This window comes from Trachemys scripta, chromosome 1 (genome assembly GCF_013100865.1).
Source record: "Trachemys scripta elegans isolate TJP31775 chromosome 1, CAS_Tse_1.0, whole genome shotgun sequence".
Lineage (NCBI taxonomy): Eukaryota > Metazoa > Chordata > Testudines > Emydidae > Trachemys > Trachemys scripta.
In genome coordinates this window covers 158,174,856-158,194,806 of record NC_048298.1, presented here as the reverse complement: position 1 = coordinate 158,194,806, position 19,951 = coordinate 158,174,856, and the positions used below count along the sequence as shown (strand labels likewise).

At 39.7% G+C, this 19,951-nt stretch overlaps 1 protein-coding gene across 13 annotated transcripts in view; it reads right to left on the bottom strand.

Annotated features, from left to right (window-relative positions):
• Positions 1 to 19,951, bottom strand: part of PHLDB2 (pleckstrin homology like domain family B member 2) — a 102,019-nt gene that overhangs the window by 19,550 nt on the left and 62,518 nt on the right. For 7 of the 13 annotated variants that reach the window (XM_034790898.1, XM_034790927.1, XM_034790918.1 and 4 more), the window contains 7 exons: positions 18,971 to 19,126; positions 15,599 to 15,709; positions 14,407 to 14,496; positions 12,095 to 12,238; positions 11,145 to 11,318; positions 9,390 to 9,530; positions 8,136 to 8,235 (listed from right to left, as the gene is read on the bottom strand). In XM_034790898.1, coding sequence (XP_034646789.1) covers positions 8,136 to 8,235; positions 9,390 to 9,530; positions 11,145 to 11,318; positions 12,095 to 12,238; positions 14,407 to 14,496; positions 15,599 to 15,709; positions 18,971 to 19,126 — 916 coding nt within the window. Of the gene's footprint in view, positions 1 to 3,524; positions 5,341 to 8,135; positions 8,236 to 9,389; positions 9,531 to 11,144; positions 11,319 to 12,094; positions 12,239 to 14,406; positions 14,497 to 15,598; positions 15,710 to 18,970; positions 19,127 to 19,951 lie in introns of those variants that run through there. The other 6 variants (XM_034790962.1, XM_034790972.1, XM_034790981.1 and 3 more) reach the window with 3 other exon arrangements.

The following is a 19,951-nucleotide window of genomic DNA, read 5'->3' as shown; positions in this document are numbered from 1 at the left end:
GGGAAGACGGAGTGGGTCGCGGGGCATCCTGGGTCCTGTCTCAGTGCCCCATGATGCATTGCTTCACATCCCATCAATCACTGTGCTCCCATCCGCATTTGGCACCATCTCTGAACAGTTTGTGTTCTGCGCGCTCTGCCTGTTTGGTCTGCAGCAGTGGATCCCGCACTGTTGACAAATATGCTGCTCGCTCTGACTAACACATCACAAGTGGCAGTGGAGTTATTCCTTAAACTTCAAAGGCAAGAGGAGTGCGACATTGATCTCGCCACGCGTAGTAGCTACAACATGAGATTGCTTGTGGCATTCACGGAGGTGCAGCTTTTGGGCTTCAGAAACAAGCACTGAGTGGTGAGATCACATTGTAATGCACGTCTGGGATGACGAGCAGTGGCTGCAGAACTTTCGGATGAGGAAAGCCACATTCATGGGACTGTGTGATGAGCTCGCCCCAGCCCTGCAGCGCAAGGACATGAGAATGAGAGCTGCCCTGTCACTGGAGAAACGCATGGCGACTGCATTGTGGAAGCTGGCTACTCCAGACTGCTACTGATTGGTCACTAACCAGTTCTGAGTGGGGAAAGTCGACCATTGGACTTGTGTTAACGGAAGTCTGCAGGACCATTAGTCGCATCCGCCTCCAAAAGACCGTGGCTTTGGGCAATGTGTGTGAAATTGTGGATGGCTTTGCACAAATGGGCTTCCCTAACTGCAGAGGGGCGATAGATGGCATCGAATATTACAATTCTGGCACCAGACCACCTAGCCACCGAGTACACTAATCAGAAGGGGTATTTCTCAATGGTTGTCCAGGCATTTGTGGATCACCATGGTGTTTCACGACATTAACGCAGGCTGGTCCGGAAAGGTGCATGACGCACGCATCTTTCGGAACATTGGCCTGCAGGGACTTTCTTCCCGGACCAGAAGATCACCGTAGGGGAAGTCGAAATGCCCATTGTGATCCTGGGAGACACTGCCTACTTCTTAATGCTGTGGCTTATGAAGCCATACACAGGGCATCTTGTTGAACCGCTCCTTGCTGCTGTCAACAGGCTGAGCAAGTGCAGAATGACTGTTGAGTGTGCTTTTGGCCATTTAAAGGCTTGCTGGAGTTGCCTATATGGGCGGCTGGACCTGGCTGATGACAATATTCTTATGCTTATAGCCATGTGCTGGACGCTCCATAATATCTGTGAAGGGAAGGGTGAAAGCTTCACTCAGGGCTGGACAACTGAGGCTCAGTGCCTGGAGGCTGAATTTGAACAGCCAGAGACCAGGGCTATTAGAGGGACACAGCGTGGGGCCATAAGGATCAGGGATGCCTTGGGGCAGCAATTTGAAGCTGAAAGCCACTAATATTTGTTGCTATGCTCGGGAGTGCAGTGCTTGTAATGCTAGGAGGTGATTGTGATTGGTGCAGATGATGCACTATGAAGGTGTAAGAAAACTGCCTGTTACTTTGCAGGGCTCTGTTTGCTTTCAATTAATGGAATAAAGATTGCTTTCAAACCAAAACAATTATTTTATTAAAAAACAACAACCAGAGGAGAGAGACAAACAAAAAAACACATCAGCACTGAGGGGCATGGGGGAAGGGAGGGTCCTAGGAGGAGGTGGGGGTCCCAGGATGGTTAAAGATTTGTGTATGTTCAGATAGCATATCCAACCTTCTCCTTTGGAGTACAGTGCAGCGGGTACTGTACTTCAGCAGGGCTAAACTGCAGAGGAACGGGTGTTGAGTGAAGTGGGTACTTGGAGTCCGCAGGGCTGGACTGTGACGGGGGAGGAGTGGAATGCAGCGGGTACAGACTGGAGCCAACAGATTGAAAAGAGTGTGTTGGTGGTGTTTGGGGGGCACATAGGAAAGAGTTTTGCGACAGTGCCTTCAGGGGAGGGCGGGTGCGGTTTGCAGTGCTAGTAGCACCTGGAGTGTGTCTGCTTGGCGCTCCATAACGTTTAAGAGCCACTCCATGGCTTTGTTCTGGCATGCCGTGTTCTCCTTTTGGTTCCTCTTTTCGCTGTCCTGCCACTCCTTCAATTCTTGTTTTTTGGCCATGGAGTGCATCATGACATCACACAGAAAGTCCTCTTTAGTTCTTCATGGCTGCTTTCTAATTCTGCGCAGCTGTTCAGCCAGTGATAACAAAGAGGGAGGCTGGGTTCCAAGGTCATATCTATAAAGCCAAAATGCAACATTTTACAGAAGCAGTATTATTTGCAACACACATACCACTTATTTAAAACACAGCCACTATTCATATACCTGTCCCTAACTGGCTGACCCCAGGCAAGCACACATGAGCCACAAGACCCCCAAAATGGTGAGTAACTGCAGGGGCAGGAGAAATCAGTGTTCCAGGACCCTACTGTTCATTGGGCACGTGGCTCTTGGGGAGAGCCAGCATTGTAGGAGAAGCCTTATAATCATTACTGTCCCCACATTTTCCACAGGCACATTTTCCACACTATGAAAGATATTTCACTGCTGAGGGTGAGCAGGGAATCAAAGGAGGGTCTTCTCCAAGACTGTGGCGTCCGCCCTGGCCCCCCAGTGATGGCGGAGTGGCACGGGAAAGTTACCCTTAATGGGGCAAGAAACAAAGCAGCTCTGCCAAAGAACCTGTGTCAGCGGATTTCCCAGTATCTCCATGAGAGTTTCCTGGAGATCTCGGAGGGAGATTCCCGTGAAGTGAGGGAGTCAATCAACAGCCTGTTCCACCGCTCAGACTAAGCATGCAGTGGGAGACAAGCCTGCTTTGTGCAACCCTCCTACCCCCAACAATTTGCTTCAGCGATTCCCAAAATGAGATCCACTTACCAGGGGCCTCCTCTCCTGTTTGCGCTTCGCCAATCTCCAATAGCTGTGATTGGCTAGGGTCATCCGGGGTAGAAAAAAGCTCCTGACTGCATGCATCTCTGGCCTCCGAGTCATCCTCTGCCTCTGGGTCTCCCCTCCCCCTCCACATCCTTGTCCAAGATTTCCTCCTCCTGGCTCGGTCCATTCTTGACTGGCACATGAGCCAACGAAGTAGCCACAGGGGCCTTCGCAGTGTAGGTGGGGTTGCCACCGAGTATCGTGACCAGCTCTTTGTAGAACAGGCAGCTGTTGAGATCCAGCAGCTCGGCATTGTGCCAAGTGGGGGATCGTGCATGAACCAGGCTTGGTCACCTGGAAAGATGCACTGAGACCACTGCATGTGTCACTGAGCAAACAAGAAGGGGACTTTCAAAATTCCCAAGTAATTTAAGGGCTGGGGATGTTGGTCACTTGTGGGCAGGGCAGTAGAGTTCAAACCGATGACCAGAGAGGCGAGAATAGGTATTCTGGGACACCTCCTGGAGGCCAATCGCAGCACTGTAATTGACCAGGGTGTCTACACTGGCACCACGGTGCTGTACCCCGGTGCAGAAAGCTGTACAGCTCTTGTTGGGGTGGGTTGTTTTTTTTTTTACAGTTTCTGCGCACTAAGTGGCTTGGCAGTGTGTACACACCTAAGGAGTGACAACGCAGAAAGCTGCTTTACTGTGCAGAAACTTGCCAGTGTAGACAAGGCCTTAGTTATTTCCTTGTGAGGTCTAGTTTTTTAAATCAGGTTACTTGTCACTCACCTTTTTGATAGTCTTTGCAATTAAGTCCATTTAGTATGAATAGATCTGTGAAAATACTTCCAAATGAAAACCATCGTCACCTGGTCTTAAATTTATTTGCAGATGAGGAATCAACTGCCCCAGAATCAAGATATGCAAAGCTGCAGTTCCCACGTGAAATTTAAGTCAGTCCCCTTGCCTATCTGTTGTGTTTTCTATTCCTGCATAAAGACATATAGCTTAATGAATATGCACAACATGGTCAAATTGAAGTGGATTTGAAAATGCTCCATTTCCTGACTTTGGTGAAATTAAAATATTCATCTTTACATTTATATTTTACTTTCTTGGATTTTCAAATTTATGTTTTTGGGGTAAGTGAAGTAGAAATTGGAGAGAAAATTAGAGAAAAATAATTTTAGGAGTATTTAATTTACTACTACTTTAGAAAAACATTTCTGAATTAGCTTAACTGTCAATTCCTCCAGAGACAGCTGAATAACTTTCTACAGAATTATACATACGCACACACAGATATCTCTGGCCTAATAATTTCAGCCCCAAGAAAGCTTGTAAGCCACTGGAAACACCGTTAACACCTGAGCAGCACTTCAACTCTATTTAATATTGCAGTTGATGTGACACTGTGCTATGTTTTATGGTATATGCTCCAAATAGTAAAGATAAAAAGGCATTCTTCATACAAAACTATAATTCACCACTGTCATAAGCATATATAATGACAATAAATTCAATGGGATTGTGCATGCTTTTGGAAGCAATAAACTGGGACTATCATGTCACCCACAACACATCACTTTCAGCGCAGAAACCCACTGGAGCGTCAAGCCTGTCAACTGTCGGAGAGAAGGCAAGTGAAATAAGTGATGTTTTAGTATGCATCACGAGTTTACAATGTTTAGAATCTACTTTTTACATATGCTGTACTAACAAAATGAGCTTTCTGGGGGAAGTGTAGGGGATATTAAAGATTAATACATGATTTTATTGTTTTAACATGTCTAAAGAATTTTATACATGTGTTCGCTTGATCTGTCCACTTAAGCTGAACAAACAGGCAATATTTATATCTATTCTTTATTTATTGGGGAAAAAACAAACTACTTATCTCTGCAAAGCCACACAATATACTGAACAAACAATTGTGAAGTCCTGTAGCACAATGCAGGATCATGTAAACCAGGAGGGGTGACATCATTTGCCAGATCTAAAGTTAGACAACAGCTATATTTTGGTTCTCACAAATGTCTATATATCACAAGCCTATATACCACTATATAAGCCTGCCCTCTGTGTGGGCTGTACAAGAATCTTCCCTTCTCTCAAGTTAATCTTTTCTGGTGGTTCAGTGTTATTAAAAGAAATGGGAAAGATGTACAAGATCAACATATCAATCCCCCTATAAGAGCAGCATATAACTTTCCCAAATACTCAACAGCTGTTACACTTGTTTTTAGTCGAAAGGCCAAGCTTATCTTTCTGATGAATTATGTTTTTATATACAAGGAGAGCTGGCAAAGAAAAAAGGGATGATAGTAAGGAAAGGAAATCATATAGCTGTCAGGACTTAAGAAAGAAAGAAGAATAAATTTAACTTCTGCTCACACCTGATTTTTCTTCATTCTCAACTGTGTTTGTGAAGTTATGCAGAACTTGGGCCTTGGTTACACAAATCTATCTTCCACTGAATCAATGGGAGCCATATTCGAGAACAGAATTTGACCTGTCCTTAATAACAAATAATTAAACTAAATTAAAAATTATGTTTAAATCTTAGGGCATGAGTGATTTTTTTTACCCAATTTTCACTATTCTAAGGCAACACACATTCTCCATTGATACTATTAAAGAGAATATAAATTCTACCGAATGGGCTAAATTATATTCACGGTATAGGCCTCCCCACAAAATTCCATAGGAGTCCTGTTTGTGCCTGTTTTTAAAGGTTTTAGAACTTGCCCCTCAGGTTTCCACACACCGAATGCTTGTTTGACGATGAATTTTTATAGTTCTTCACTGATTTGTTCAACATACAGGAGTATTTAACAAATTGTCTAAAGAAAAGTTTCTGCAAACAATTTAGTTGCCAATTTGTGAGATTAAAGGACTTTCCCCAAACCGTAAGACAATTTAGGAACAGAAAAAAGCAATTATATCCTTCAAACTCCTTCCAAAAAAATAAATCTGAGCAAAAAGGTAATAAACATTTAAAATATCACTAAGGAAGGAGAGTGAAGCAGAGACAGTTCTGCCTGTTTTTTTTTTTGCATTTATTCCTAGATCCCCTCAGTTTTAATTATATCTCCCACTTTTTAAAACCTGTGTGAGTGCAAGCAAAGCATCTCTCAACAGCTTTATAATGCCTCAACATTTCAAATTAGGCCATCAAGAAATTTCCTCTTTCCCAATGAGAATAAACCCAATCCCCTAAACCTCTTTCCATAATTTAGTGTCTTCACACAGTTATCCTCTCTACTGCTTCTTTTAAGGCAATAATTATCTTCCTGTGATATGGCAATCACCATAGCTCGTATTATTCCAGATGGCATCGAAAAAAGCACCTTGCACAGTATCAAATATACCTCTTTTTTGTATTCTCCATCTGCTTATTCAGTCTTGAATTAGACTATATATTTTTAGTCTACACCTCTACTATACTGACTAATTTAACTGATTCTCTTCCCCATTCTCTCAGCATTTTCCTGATCTATGTATTAGGCAATTGTTCGTATGGCACATATATCATAGTTTGGTTGCATTTTGACAAAAGAAATTTGATTGGCAGAGTTTGCAACATAAAAGGTGGGCAAGGAATTTCAAAATTAGTGGGTCTATCCTTCCCATAATAGCCAGCGTCTTCAATTTGTAAAAAAGCCTTTAACTATTCACAGTTGTTTCACATCACCTACTCTAAATGCAGTCTTGAAATAACTTTGCAAAAATCATTCCTATTTTTAAAAAATTGTGATCGTCTAATTTAAAAGAATTGCTTAATATTTGTCTCTTATATTTTGTAAGCCAAAGCAAACAAATTATGTCACAAAAAATAGCAAATATTATGTCTAGGTGCATTTGTAAGCTATCTTGTATTGCAAAATACACAACAGAGAAGCTTTCCAGGCTAAGTTAGCTGTTTTTGTGTCTGCTTCTGAAATACTTCAGGATGGAAGTAACAAAACAAAACAAAACAAAAAATACAGAAAGTTTGTGCAAGGCCCTCCAGATTACTGAACCCTAAGAGGCAAACCCACAATTGTGGTTCAATTCTGTAAGGTGACTATGTGAAAATGGTGCAATTTTACTCAGCAAATCTGCTCCACGTGTGTTCAGTCACCTCTGTTGATTTGGCTGACTACAAGCATCTTCTTAGACTACAATAATGCTTTTAACACTTGTTAGCCCTGAATAGCCAACACAGATATGGGAAACTATGATGGAAAAATACATGAATTCTATTTTGGCTAATGCATAATTAACACAATTGTAAATTAAATTTCTACAGTAGAATATTTATTTTTGGAAATGATGCACATACCAGAAAGAACAGATATTGATTCTCAGATCTCAGAAACAGTTGAGTTTGCAGAGTTGACAGAATCAAACATATTTTTACTTAAAAAATTGAGCACGAATGAAAATAAACAGAACCCCAAGGCTTGCAGGGACATGTTTCACAGTAGTACTGTACATTGGATGCAGAATTGTCATGTCCTTATTTCAGAGTTGCACCAGCAAAGCTACAACAATCAATATTTTTAGGCACACACATCTATGATAGATTAAAATAAACTGTACTCTGTTATAAATCTTCTTCTTTAAGGGACAATCATAAACCCTGATTATTCCACCCTGGCAAAAGTATCTGGCCATGAAGAGTAATTTACAAGATCAAGGCATTAGATTAGGGTGACCAGATCAGAGGAAGAAAATCGGGACTTTGGGGGGGGGGGGGGAGCCGAGTGCCACCGGCGGAGCAAAGTATCGGGACAAATTGCATCCCGACCAGAGATTTTATCTACCCTACATTAGATAATGTTTCTTTAAACACACACACACACACACACACACACACACACACACACACACACACACACATCTTTAATAAGTTGTCTCAAATACAAACAAACAAAAAAAACCCACCCCACTCAAGTTAGTTGGAGTTAACCAGTTTACCCAATACATATTCTTCAATGCACTTTTTTTGTTTACTACAGCATATGTGAAAATTATGTACTTTTAAATTGAAATGGGAAATGACAAGGAGCCATTGCCTGTGCTCCTGCAATAAAGCTTAATACCATACATCTTTAACATCGTCTTTTGCTGAAGTCTGAACATGTAGTTCATGAAGTATACATGAAGTATATGCAGCTTTCTATTTTCATATTGAAAGGAAAAATATTATTTCAAAGCCCTAACGTAAACTCTGTAGATTATAAATACACTGATTTGGGATTTACTTTCCAGAAAAATGAACATTAGAAACCCATGACTAGAAAGTAAGTGTTTTAAAATAACTTTACCTTTATGCATTCTTCTTGATTCGGACTCTTTGGTTATGGTTGCCAGACAGTGAGGTAGTACACTGCCACAGCTGTTGCTCTGTCCTAGTGGTAAATGACCCTGCATGAAATTTTGTGAACAGCTATTTACAAACTGCACACCTTACAATTTTGTCAGTCAGCAATTCCGAACAAAACTAATACCTCATATGGATTTCATGACAAAGTATCAGCTATAAGCTACTTTAGTTGTACATGTTCTCAATTTCTGAAATATTTTCAAGTATCTTCTCCTCCTAAAATCACATGAAGGCTCTTGGTTGCTCTACAATGATTCATGGTGCCACAATCTAGATACAATTTTCAGTTTCATCTCCACCTTCTAGTAACACCAAGAGGAAAAGAAAAATCAGAACTCTAAATGTTTCTTTAAAAATCAGTTTAATCTGGAATTGCAACCACTATCATAAATTAACTGTTATTGCATGACATCACTACAGGTTTGAATTAAGGTTGTTTTGGTGCCTTTTCCTATCTTAATGTTTGGATTTCCTTTAAGTTTAACTCTGAATTTACTGGTTTGTAACATCTAGGGTTTATCTACACTGAAAAGTTACAATGGCATGGCTATGGGCTGGTCTACACGGGGGAGGGGGGGGGAATCGATCTAAGATATGCAACTTCAGCTACATGAATAGTGTAGCTGAAGTCAAAGTACCTTAAATCAATTTACCTTGGGTCCTCACGGTACGGGATCGACAGCCACGGCTCCCCCATCAACTCCGCTACCGCCTCTCGCTCTGGTGGAGTTCCGAGTCGACAGGGAGTGCATTCAGGGATCGATGTATCACGTCTAGACGAGACGCGATAAATCGATCCCCGATAGATCGATTACTACCCACCGATTTGGCGGGTAGTGAAGACGTACCCTATGTCTCTCAAGGTGCGAAAAAGCCACTGTCCTGGGAGACATAGTTAAATTGACTTAACACCCGGGGTAGACAGCACTAGGGCGATGGAAGAATTCTTCTGTCAACCCAGTTACCACTTCTTGGGGACATGGATTATCTACGCAGATGGGAGGATCCCTTCTATCACTGTACTAAGTGTCTACAATGAAGCTCTACAGCGGAACAGTTGCAGAGTGTTTTAGAGTGTAGACATAGCCTTACTTTTGGGATAATTACAACATCCTTATGTTACTCAACCTTAACTCCTTAACTTTTCATGTGGGACTTTAGAAATGGAAAAACTATATATAGGCATATTACTTACTTTAGGAGTAACATTTCGTCCGAGAGTAGCGCTACTGAAGTGTGGCGATACAGAAGGAGTGGTTTTCTTGCGGGGTAGAGTATCACTCAAATACGTGCCCTCCTTGTGCTGTTTCTTTCTTTCTTCCAGATTTCTAAAGTGCTTAAAATATAATTTGCAACACTGTTTTGACCAAATGAATTGAACTGTTTGGTAAATTATGTTTCACACAGAATATAATGAAATCTACAGTCTCAAAATTTCACTGTAAAGAACATGTCTCATTTTAAAGCTAAATATTCTGTTTTACATCTTGTCCAGAATTTGTTGTTGTTTTTTTAAAGGCTGCTGCAGTACTAAAAACATATTACTAGTCATAAAAATGATATGGTGCATGGTAAAATAGTAACCAATTGTCTCCAAAGATAAAAATTATCAACTATTCTCAATTTACAATAGCATTAAGGATTCTCTGAAGCTTGTGCTGTGCTTAGGGTTCCCATTTAGGCATTTATCATTAATGAGTTCTGCTAGTTATGACATATAAATGGCCAAATAAAAGTGGTGTGATTTCCAAGATTCAATGGGACATAGAAATGAAACTTGTAACATATTTCTTTTTATGAAGATTGTGGACCAAATTAATGACACGGGGATTATTTTAGAAATAAACAACAGTTTTAATTCTTCATACCCTTAAAATTAAATATTTGTTTCCATACTGGTGAGTTGTTAAGAGATTCATCTTAAACAAAGCTCTCAAAAATGTAGGATATCACACACACAGAATGAAAAATATTTCATAAACAGAAAATAAAGCTTAATGTTAAATCATCAATTTGCAACTGAATATTACTGTACATAAAAATGGGCCTGTAATTTTACATCAGCACTGCCTGTTGATTAAGAAAACATTGTAAGAACAGGAACACATTGTTGGCCCTGCACCCAATTATTGTTTTAAAAACACAAGGAGTCTAAGGCTTTGCCTACATAGCCAATTGAAGGACAAAACTTTTGTCGTTCACAGGTGCTTAAAAAAGCCCCGCCTGAAAGACAAAAGTTTTGCCACAGCAAGTGGCAGTGTAAGCAGCTCGTTATCGGCAGGAGCACTCTCCTGTTGACAACACAAACCCCGCTCATAGGGGAGGGAAGTATTTTGTAAAAGTGCTGACAAACAGCCACTGCCAAACTTTTAACGGCCATGTCGCTAAAACCTATGTAGTGTAGACAAAGCCTAAGTTTACAAGTGGCATCCTATTAGGCAAAGGAAAAATAAACCCTTCCAAATGCTAATGAACTGGTAGTTTAAAGCCAATATATTTTTGGAGAGTCCATTGTTGGAAGGTAATAGAAAACCCTCCATTTAAATTTGACTGTAGATCTAACCACTTGCACTTTACTGTTGCAAGAGCTTCCAACAATTAAGATAGCTCTCAAGTGTCAGCATTTTCCACTGTGTTATTCATTTGTTTTAAAAGTGAACAGACATACAATATGTACAGTGCCACGGGCTATTATGAGATCTTTTCGCATCTCATTGTGCATGTCTCTATCACTAAACACATTTACAGACCACCATCAAGAAGAGACTATTTATTTGACACCACTCAGTAATAATTCATAAAAATTCAGCAAAACCTTTAAGTACAGAATTCTGAAAGTTTGAATCAATTATGGATTCTTAGATAATCACATCACATGAAAAATTCATGTGTAAATGACTTCATTGCCACCATAAAAAAAATCCAAGATGATCAGCTTTTAATTTGTTACCTGTTGTTGCCTGCGGTGTTTCTTAGCTGGGAGAGGAGGAGGTGTATCAGATAAAGGAAAAGGATCTACATGTGTAACCATGACCTCAGGCCAATGGACTGATGGAAGTTGAGCAATAGAGCGAGGAGAAAGAGAGTGAGGAAACACAAATCCAGAACAGAGAGATGATCTTAGCTTTATAGGAAAGAGAGAAATTACACACAGAGTTTTCTACTAGGAATTACTCAATACACATGGCACACACAAGCTGCAGTTTATAACAATATTTCATTGGGAGAGTTTAGAATGAAAGTACATATTATGCTGGAACTGGTAAAATAAATATTTAAATATTTGAAGCAATGTAAAAATGCTAAATACCAAGTTTATTGGTAAACTATAGCAGCACAAAGATAGGAATTTTTTAATCAAAGTTACTCCATTTTTACAGAGAGGCTTGTTTATTTTTTAAACAATGTAAAGATTGAGCAAAAAGTGACACAGCGCAAAAAGGGCCAGAAAGAACAGATTGGAACAACAAAGAAAAGTGAAGGTATCGATCTGTACCCAAAATATTAAAGATTGATATTACTTCTGCACAGATTCACCCCACAAAAATGATCTACAATAAGATAGGAAATCAACACTTCACCTCCATCATACAAATTATCATTATATTATATGACTTGAGACTACTTTTCCAAAGGACATGCTACCCCTACTATATGAAAGGCAATGATGTCACTTATTTCTGATTGGGGCATTCTTCTTAGCCTCTAAAATCCCAAATCCAAAACCAAACACATTTTATAATTGGAGAATTCCTTTGGCCTTTTCTGTCAGACCAACATCTGACCCTTCATCGCTAAGTCTACAGTTTGTTTTAGGGTTAAACTTATTACACTAGAAATTAAAAAAAAAATAGCTGTGAAAGAATGATGTAAACAAAGGGAAATGTCTCTCAAACAAACCTCTTTATTTTGTGGCTGGCTCGCCAGCACAGCCGTGGAAGGCTCAGTGACAACAGCGTCAGCATCTGTGGGGGGCTGAGTGGAAGGGGATCTATTCATGGAATTGCCATACAGCTCACTAATTTCACTTACACTGATATAACCCTAAAAGGAGGAATTCAGAAATTAAACACGAAAAAGGAGTAAAAGCCAAAAGACGTGCAAGAGTGTTAATGTATCCAGTACAATGAAGGTTAGTTTGGAGTGATACAGCCAAATATCTGTGATCTTATCAAAATATTTCATTAAAACAGCAATAACAATTATATTTTTAAAATACTGAATACTTTAATTTTGAAGAATGTTTTTGGTCATTCCAAGTACATTTGTGTTACCAAAAGGCAAACCAACTGTAAGTGAGCAAGACACTTTATCAAAGTATAGCCATCAGTGCTTCTTGTTTTGTTTTAGTATGTTTAAATCTGAATCATTTAGCTAGAGCCACCACCTAGATTTTAAACATAACATTAGCATTTCCTCCAAAACAAAAGTCTTATTTGTGGATGTTTAATGCTTAGGATTTTCCTCTCTTCACTTTTTTTTTTTAAACCCATCCCTATTTATTTCCTGATACACCTTTTAACTAAATTTGTGGGGACTGGATGGCTCATAGGATTGGTATTATGACATGGTGGTGTTATTCTGTAAATTACTCTAATAATAGTTGCTTAAATTAGCAGTGTCTAAAAGTTGATTTCATCTGATGGCTGTTTGGAGGTTCATATAAAATGCTGATGGGTATCAGTCTGATTCCTAATGGACAAGAGTCCATCTTAAAAGTAGCCATTGCAATTTGAATCTCTTATAAGCAATCTTAGATGAAGAGGGCCAAGGGCTGACTGAAAAAGTACCGAGACTATGCTACACTTGGAGGCGAGGCACAATGGCAGGACAATTGATGTACATGTTCTGATATCAAGAGAAATTCAGTGTCTAGTGCTGTCAAATAAATTCACTTCAAAAATAAAATACAACTTCTATGTGTTGATTATAAATAAGTCAAATGCCCCAACTCTTGAGCTGTGGAAAAGGCCATTTTAAAGGAGGGAAGTCACTGCTGAAATAGTGTCATAAAAAGAAGGCAGAAATATATTTAAAAAAAAATTTGAAACAGTGAGCCACTTTTAAGACGAACAGGTGAAAGAATGGAATATGGTTATAAAACTGCACTGATTCATTAATACATGAAAATATGTCCTTTTTTGGAATTAAGATGATCAGAACAGCTACAACTTATTGCTACAGTATTTCTGCTTTTAAAAGGGATCTTTAAGAATGAGCAAAAGAATATTTTGGCTGCAGGGAGAAGCATTGCAAAGACACACTAGAAGATGGAGGATTTTATTCACTTAATCCCAAGCCAGATGTTATTCAGGAAACTCAAGTGTGATTCTAAGTTAAGGAAGCTGCCTTAGATATTTGACAATTTATTCAAAATGCTAGTATTTTCTGTTTACAACAAACTGCAGTCCACAGACACAGAAACTTCATTATGATGAGTGAAGATGATAGCAATACTGAATCAATGTAGTTAAGATATGAACTGGCTGGATCACTACAAAAAGTAGGGACCGTGGTTCAGCTCCCCTCGGACTCCTTACCCAATTCAAAGGTGTGGGTTGTGAGGACTCACAACGATAACTTCAGAGCTTTGGAGCCTCACAAGTGCAGCAAGGTCTAGGTTTTCCTTCACATTACCCCTAACTTACTCAATACCTCACCCAAAACTTTTGACCCTCTTCCCTTTTGACTGCCAACAATGAGTAAATAAATAGAGCTACAATAGCTCAAAGTCTTTAACTCAGTGTTTAAATGATGGAAAGCTGAAATAAACATTTATAATGGATTCTTTCTATCCCAAAAAAGGAGAAGTCAGTGACAAAAAAAATGTAAAATATACAATATAAGAGCAAGAACACTGTAACTTAGCCGCACTTGTCCTTGGCTGTTTCTAGATCTCTCTTTCCTCATGTGAGTTAGGTTCAAGTATTTATTTAGAGAAAAACAGATTCTCTAACAAATGAAAAATGGTAATTTATCCAGGGCAAAAGTTTAATGAATGGGAAAAACATCTGATAAGCTATTTTTTGGCTTAATTTGGACTTCCAGAAGTAATATAGCTATGTTTCCTAATCATAGCAAGAACAGAATATTGAAAATCACAGGAACAATGCATTGCATATTTTACAAGTTTTGCCAAACTCTAAATCACTATTGCATACAAACATTAAGCTTACCAGAGGTTCAGGAAAACAGCAGTTAACACTGCTTACCTCTTTTAGACTGCTAGGACTGACAGGAAATCCTTTTCCTCCAGAAAGTCCAGAGTATTTCTTTTCCAGATTACAAAGATTCTCTTTTTCCTGTCAGGAATAGACATTGTGTTTATTTCAGAAATGAATATTTATCCACCTAAAATGAATGCCAGTTATTTATTTAAAGGGTATAAGGAAACTGTGTGGTGTGGCTAGAACTGCAATAGCAGTTTCTATTGTATTTATTTATAGCAGAACTGAAACTCTCCAACAGTTCCCAACACACATCTGGGATTTAAGCTCCAAATGGCCTGAGACCTAGCAGTCCCACACTTTACGACCAATCCAAATCCCACTGAAGTTGACAGAAAGACTCCTTTTGGCTTCAGTGAACTTTGGATCACACCCTATATGTCCTATCGCAATCGCCAAAGATTGTAAAAAGCGACCGGTGATTTGGGGTGTCTGAGTTTTGGGGTTTCTTGACACAGTAAAGAAGCCTGACTTGAGAGGTGAGGGCTCCAAATTTTCTGAAAATCAGGCCCTTTTTTAAAGTGTACCATGTTGGAAAACAAAAAACAAAACAAAAAACAAAGGCACCCAAAATCACTAGTCACTTTTAAAAATCTTTCCCAATAGCTGTGATCAAACCAGAAAGCTCTTGAGCTCTGTCTCCAGCAGACAGATGAGAGAAAGGTGTTCTCAGAGAATAGAATCCGATTCCTCCTTGTGATCTAAACCAAAATTTAGGCCCCAGGAGAAAGATACATTTTTTCATTCTAGAATTTTATTAGCCAGAAGCTGGTCATGGCAAGTAGTCTGATTTTGTGGCCAATTACTGGCCTTTATATGGTGATAGTTTGGGAGGTGCAGAGGTTGTGCACATTCCCAGATAGCCTTTGACGGATGAAATGTTGGCATTTTATATATATATAATCCTAAAACAGAGGAACAGCTTTTGTTTACTATATTTTTAATGCAAAGACCTTGTTCATTATGAGGTAATCTCTATAAAACCTCTTATAAGACAAACCACCACTACAATTTTTAGTTAGGAAACCGGCTGGTAATAATGTGGGTTTTTTTAATGCTATTGGAAAACAGAAGCCTGTTGAGATAATTTTGTCTTTCCAACTTCCATGTAACAGTTAGATGTTTTTTAAAAAAACAACAATATAAAAAAATTCTACAAAGACAAGAAAACACTTACTCTTTGCAGCATCATTATTAAGTTATTCTTCTCTTTTACAAAATGATCTTGTTCCCTCTGCGACTGCTGGACGATATGATTGGCTTGCTTTTTGAGAGCAGAAATCTTCTCCTATTATACAAATATAATAACCACATTTTACATATTTAAGTTTGAAAGGGCAATATATGCAGCATAGATCTTGTTCAGAGAGTGCACATGCTAGCAAATATAACGTATGAATTTCATCCATAAACTTGGCAAAACAGAACTGTGATAATTAATAACTATTTCTTAAAGTTAAGATTGTAACTACTGGAAAAGAATTTTTAACTATTAAAAATGTATGAATCCTTAATGTGGTACATGGAAAACTATTAAAAATGACAAGCTATCACTTCAATTTGTAAGGGGATTCCTGGTCCTGCTTGCAGGCTTGGAGTCTCTGTAGGGAAGCATGTGATCCATCAGTCTGCAGAGAGCCAGCCCAGAGTAAAATGGCTTGAGTTGCACCTCTGTTTTTGGGGTTCTTGTGTATCATCATTCTGAATTCTAAGAAAAAGTGGTGTCACGTTGCTACCTTCCAGCAAAAGTATTTATGCTCTAACTGTGTGTGTGTGTATGAAAGTCCCCTATCTGTGAAAATAAATAATTGTTTTTTTCTCTTCTCCATGTTATAGTGCTATGCTATAAGGCTTTATCACACGAGCATAGGACTAGGAACCAGGAACTCCTGAATTCTAATTCCTGTTCTAGCCTTACTTCTTCTGAAGTCTTGGACTCTTAATATCTCTGCCTCCGTTGGTCCCTCTGTGAAGTTACGATAATAATATTTGCCTGAGGTTTAATTAGTTTAAAATGTTTAAATGCTTTGAAGATGAAATGCACTCAGATAGAAAGTAATACAAAACTAACAAAGAAATTTCTAACTGACAGCCAATCTCTCCATTAAATGTGGGGAGGATTCAATAGGAACTAGACAGTATGGAGAGTGGCTCCTTGTAAGTGCCATAGACAGGAGAACAAGGCAAGATCAGCTGGGTGGGGGGGGAGGAGGCAGACGTTCTCAGTCTACTTCATTGTGTTGAACTAGAACAAGTTATATTCTGCCATGATGCTGAGATTTTGTTGCATAATTTTGCATTAGTTAAAATACAGATAAGAGATGGGCAAGATTGAAGCAGCAATCTGGTTCATTTATTGAGGTTGCAACAGTTAAACAAAAGCAATGATGGTTTTAAATTTTTTATCTTACTATACTCCAGGTTGTTCCACAAGTGAAGGGGAAAATTAAAACAGAAGATCTTGAACACGACTGCCCTCATTTAAATAAATACTTGTTTCATTACCTGTGCCTTGTCACAGTGTTAGCTTATCCATCTCTGGTTTAGAATCATAGAATATCAGGGTTGGAAGGGACCTCAGGAGGTCATCTAGTCCAACCCCCCTGCTCAATGCAGGACCAACCCCATCTCCTACATTCCCTACTGCTTCTTATTGTCCACCAATGATTCTGGCTGCTTCTGTCTCTTATCCCACCCAGTTTTGGATGTTTGCCGAATATCTCCATAAAACCATAAACATCTGAAGATCCATCTGGTACAATCAAATATTTCAGCATTAAGACTGCAACCTCACTCAAATCTATTTCACCTGTTTGCATCCCTAGGTTGGTAACTTCTTTGGATTTTACATGCATAGGGCATTCAAGTCTTTCTGAGTAGGCACTACAGTGCACAGAGTAATAACAAACAGCAGTAACCATTAGGGGCTCTTCAACTGGTAAGCATAAAGCTGACATGGGGAAAGAGGGTTTGAATATTTTTTCTACCTTATATAGACAGAGCTGGGGAGGCCTGCATAAAAACATCAAGACAATACACAGTAGATGATCTGGGTCTTGATATATTGTGATTGCACCCCCGTATAAGGGTGGTATGAGGGGATGTGTCCCAGGGTGACTGGCCCTTTAAGGGGTGGTGGACCCACCTGTCTGCACAGAGGTACAAAATGAGTAATGCCACATGATAGGCAGATCATGTGACTAAAGTCAGGCCTCTTGGGTGTAGATAAAAGAGAAGCCTGTAGAGAGTCAAAGGGAAGAGAAAGGAGACTCCCTGTAGAAAACCCTGGGAGTTACTACTCAATAGAGAGCAGGAAGAGATGCAGAGGAGTAGGAAGGCTACTGGAGCTGCTTTATACATAAAGACTCTGCCTAGCTCCCAGGCAGAGGGGCTTCAAGCCTCAAGACATCGGGAGCTAGATAAGAAGGCTGGAGCATGGAGGGCAAGTCTGCTACAGGGAAGTCTTGGCAGGTATAGGACTAAGAACATTGCAGAAAGGGTCATGAACCAGCTACAAAGGCTCTGTGGGAGTTCTTGTTTTCCCAGACCCAGACCCCAAGAAGGAGTATTCATTGACACATGAAAGTCTGTGTCGAAGTTATTTGGGAATCCAAGGAGGAAAATGAGATAGGAGCTAACCCAAAGCCAGACTGGGTAGGTGGTCCTGCTACAGGTAGAAATGCAACTTCTCACCTCTTAGTAAATTTATCTTTAAAGATAAAGAGAAAAGTTAATAAAGATGATCATAGTAAAGGTGCTGCTGCCCATCATCATATTATCAGAGAGCTTCCTACATAAAGTGGAAAGAGTGAAATCCTTAGGGCAGTGGTGGGCAACCTGCAGCCTGTGGGCCTCATGCGGCCCGGGTAAGCTGATTGCGGACCACGGGACATTTTGTTGACATTGACCGTCCGCAGGCACGGCCCCCCGCAGCTCCCAGGGGCTGCGGTTCGCTGTTCCTGGCCAATGGGAGCTGCAGGAAGCGTGGTCGCCCCTTCCAGAAGCTCCCATTGGCTGGAAACGGCAAACTGTGGCCACTGGGAGCTGTGGGGTACCGTGCCTGCAGACGGTCAATGTCCGTAAAACGTCTTGCGGCCTGCAATCAGCTTACCCTGATGGGCCACATGCAGTCCATGGGCTGCAGGTTGCCCACTACTGCCCTAGTGAATATCATGAATATCTGGCTCTCCTACCTTTTAAGGATAATAGCCTTGCTTGGGATATTTTTGTGGTTGTTATTTGTATTTTTGTTTTATTTTATTTTGGGGGTGGAGATGAGTTTGTATTCTAGGGCTTTGTTCCTTAGTTTAATTTACTTTTTAGAGTGGAGTGTGATTGGATAGATGAGGTTGTCATCATTATGAGTGTCATTCTTGCTGTGATGCTTTTTCAGAGAAAGGTTTTGTAATGTTTCCTAAGGACAGTCAAACTCTGAATTCACCTAAATCTGTTTTATGTGCATCAGCAACAAAACAGGTAATGGTGAAACAACGGTGCTTTGACTTTAAAAAAGCACATCAAGCAAAGAGTTGAGTTTTAATCCTTTTACCTTTCTACTGACAATGCTGCGCTGATATTCAGCTACTTCACGCAGGAGCTGCTGTGTCAGGTTCTCTTTCTCCTCATCTAACCTGCTCTCATGTTCAAGTTGCTGAAACTCTAGATCTTCAAAGTGTTTGCTTTCTACATCCAACAGATCAGCATCCTTTAAAGACAAGCAAACATACAAACACAAAAAAAATCTTGCATTTACAGTGATCAGAGAACAGTTACTTAACAGCATTAAATCTCAGGAAAAACTTCCTAACTGTAAGAACAGTAGGACAATAGAATAAACTGCCTAGGGAGGTTGTGGGAGCTCCTTCACTGGAGGTTTTCCAAAGGAGGCTGGATAGCCATCTGTATTGGATGATTTTTTAAACACAACAAATTCTGCATCTTGGCAGAGGGTTAGACTAGATGACCATTGCAGTTCCTTCTAATTTGGTTCTATGAATCACAGTCTAAAATTATTATTCAATTTCATTCCACAAATCTGTCCGAACAAATAGAAACTTGATTTCTTTAGTTAGGATTAGCATCATCATAAACATGATTCATCTTTACTGTGGGGTTACTTCCTCAATTACTCCCAACATCCCACTATTACACAGAATTCTATTTCACAGGAATTAAACATAAAAAGATGGAATCACCTGTGCATACACACATTTGAAAGAATTTTCTATTCAGAACATTTTCATACAACATGCTCATCACCACAGTGTCCGAGTGCTTTCTAGTAGTAGATTAAAAAAGTGACTGACATCTGTCATTTTTGTCCTTTCATCCTCTCCCCAAGGGAAGACATGAATGTTTTGTTTTGGATTTTTTACATGTAATATATATACACACACATTGCTAGCCATTTGTTTATCTTAGAGAAGGCAAGGTCAAAGAAGTGCACCTTGCACTTGGAGTGGAAGGTGGTCAGGTTTATGATGGTTCTTAGCTTTTAGGGAGTTCATTCCACAGTCTTGGACCAGCCCCA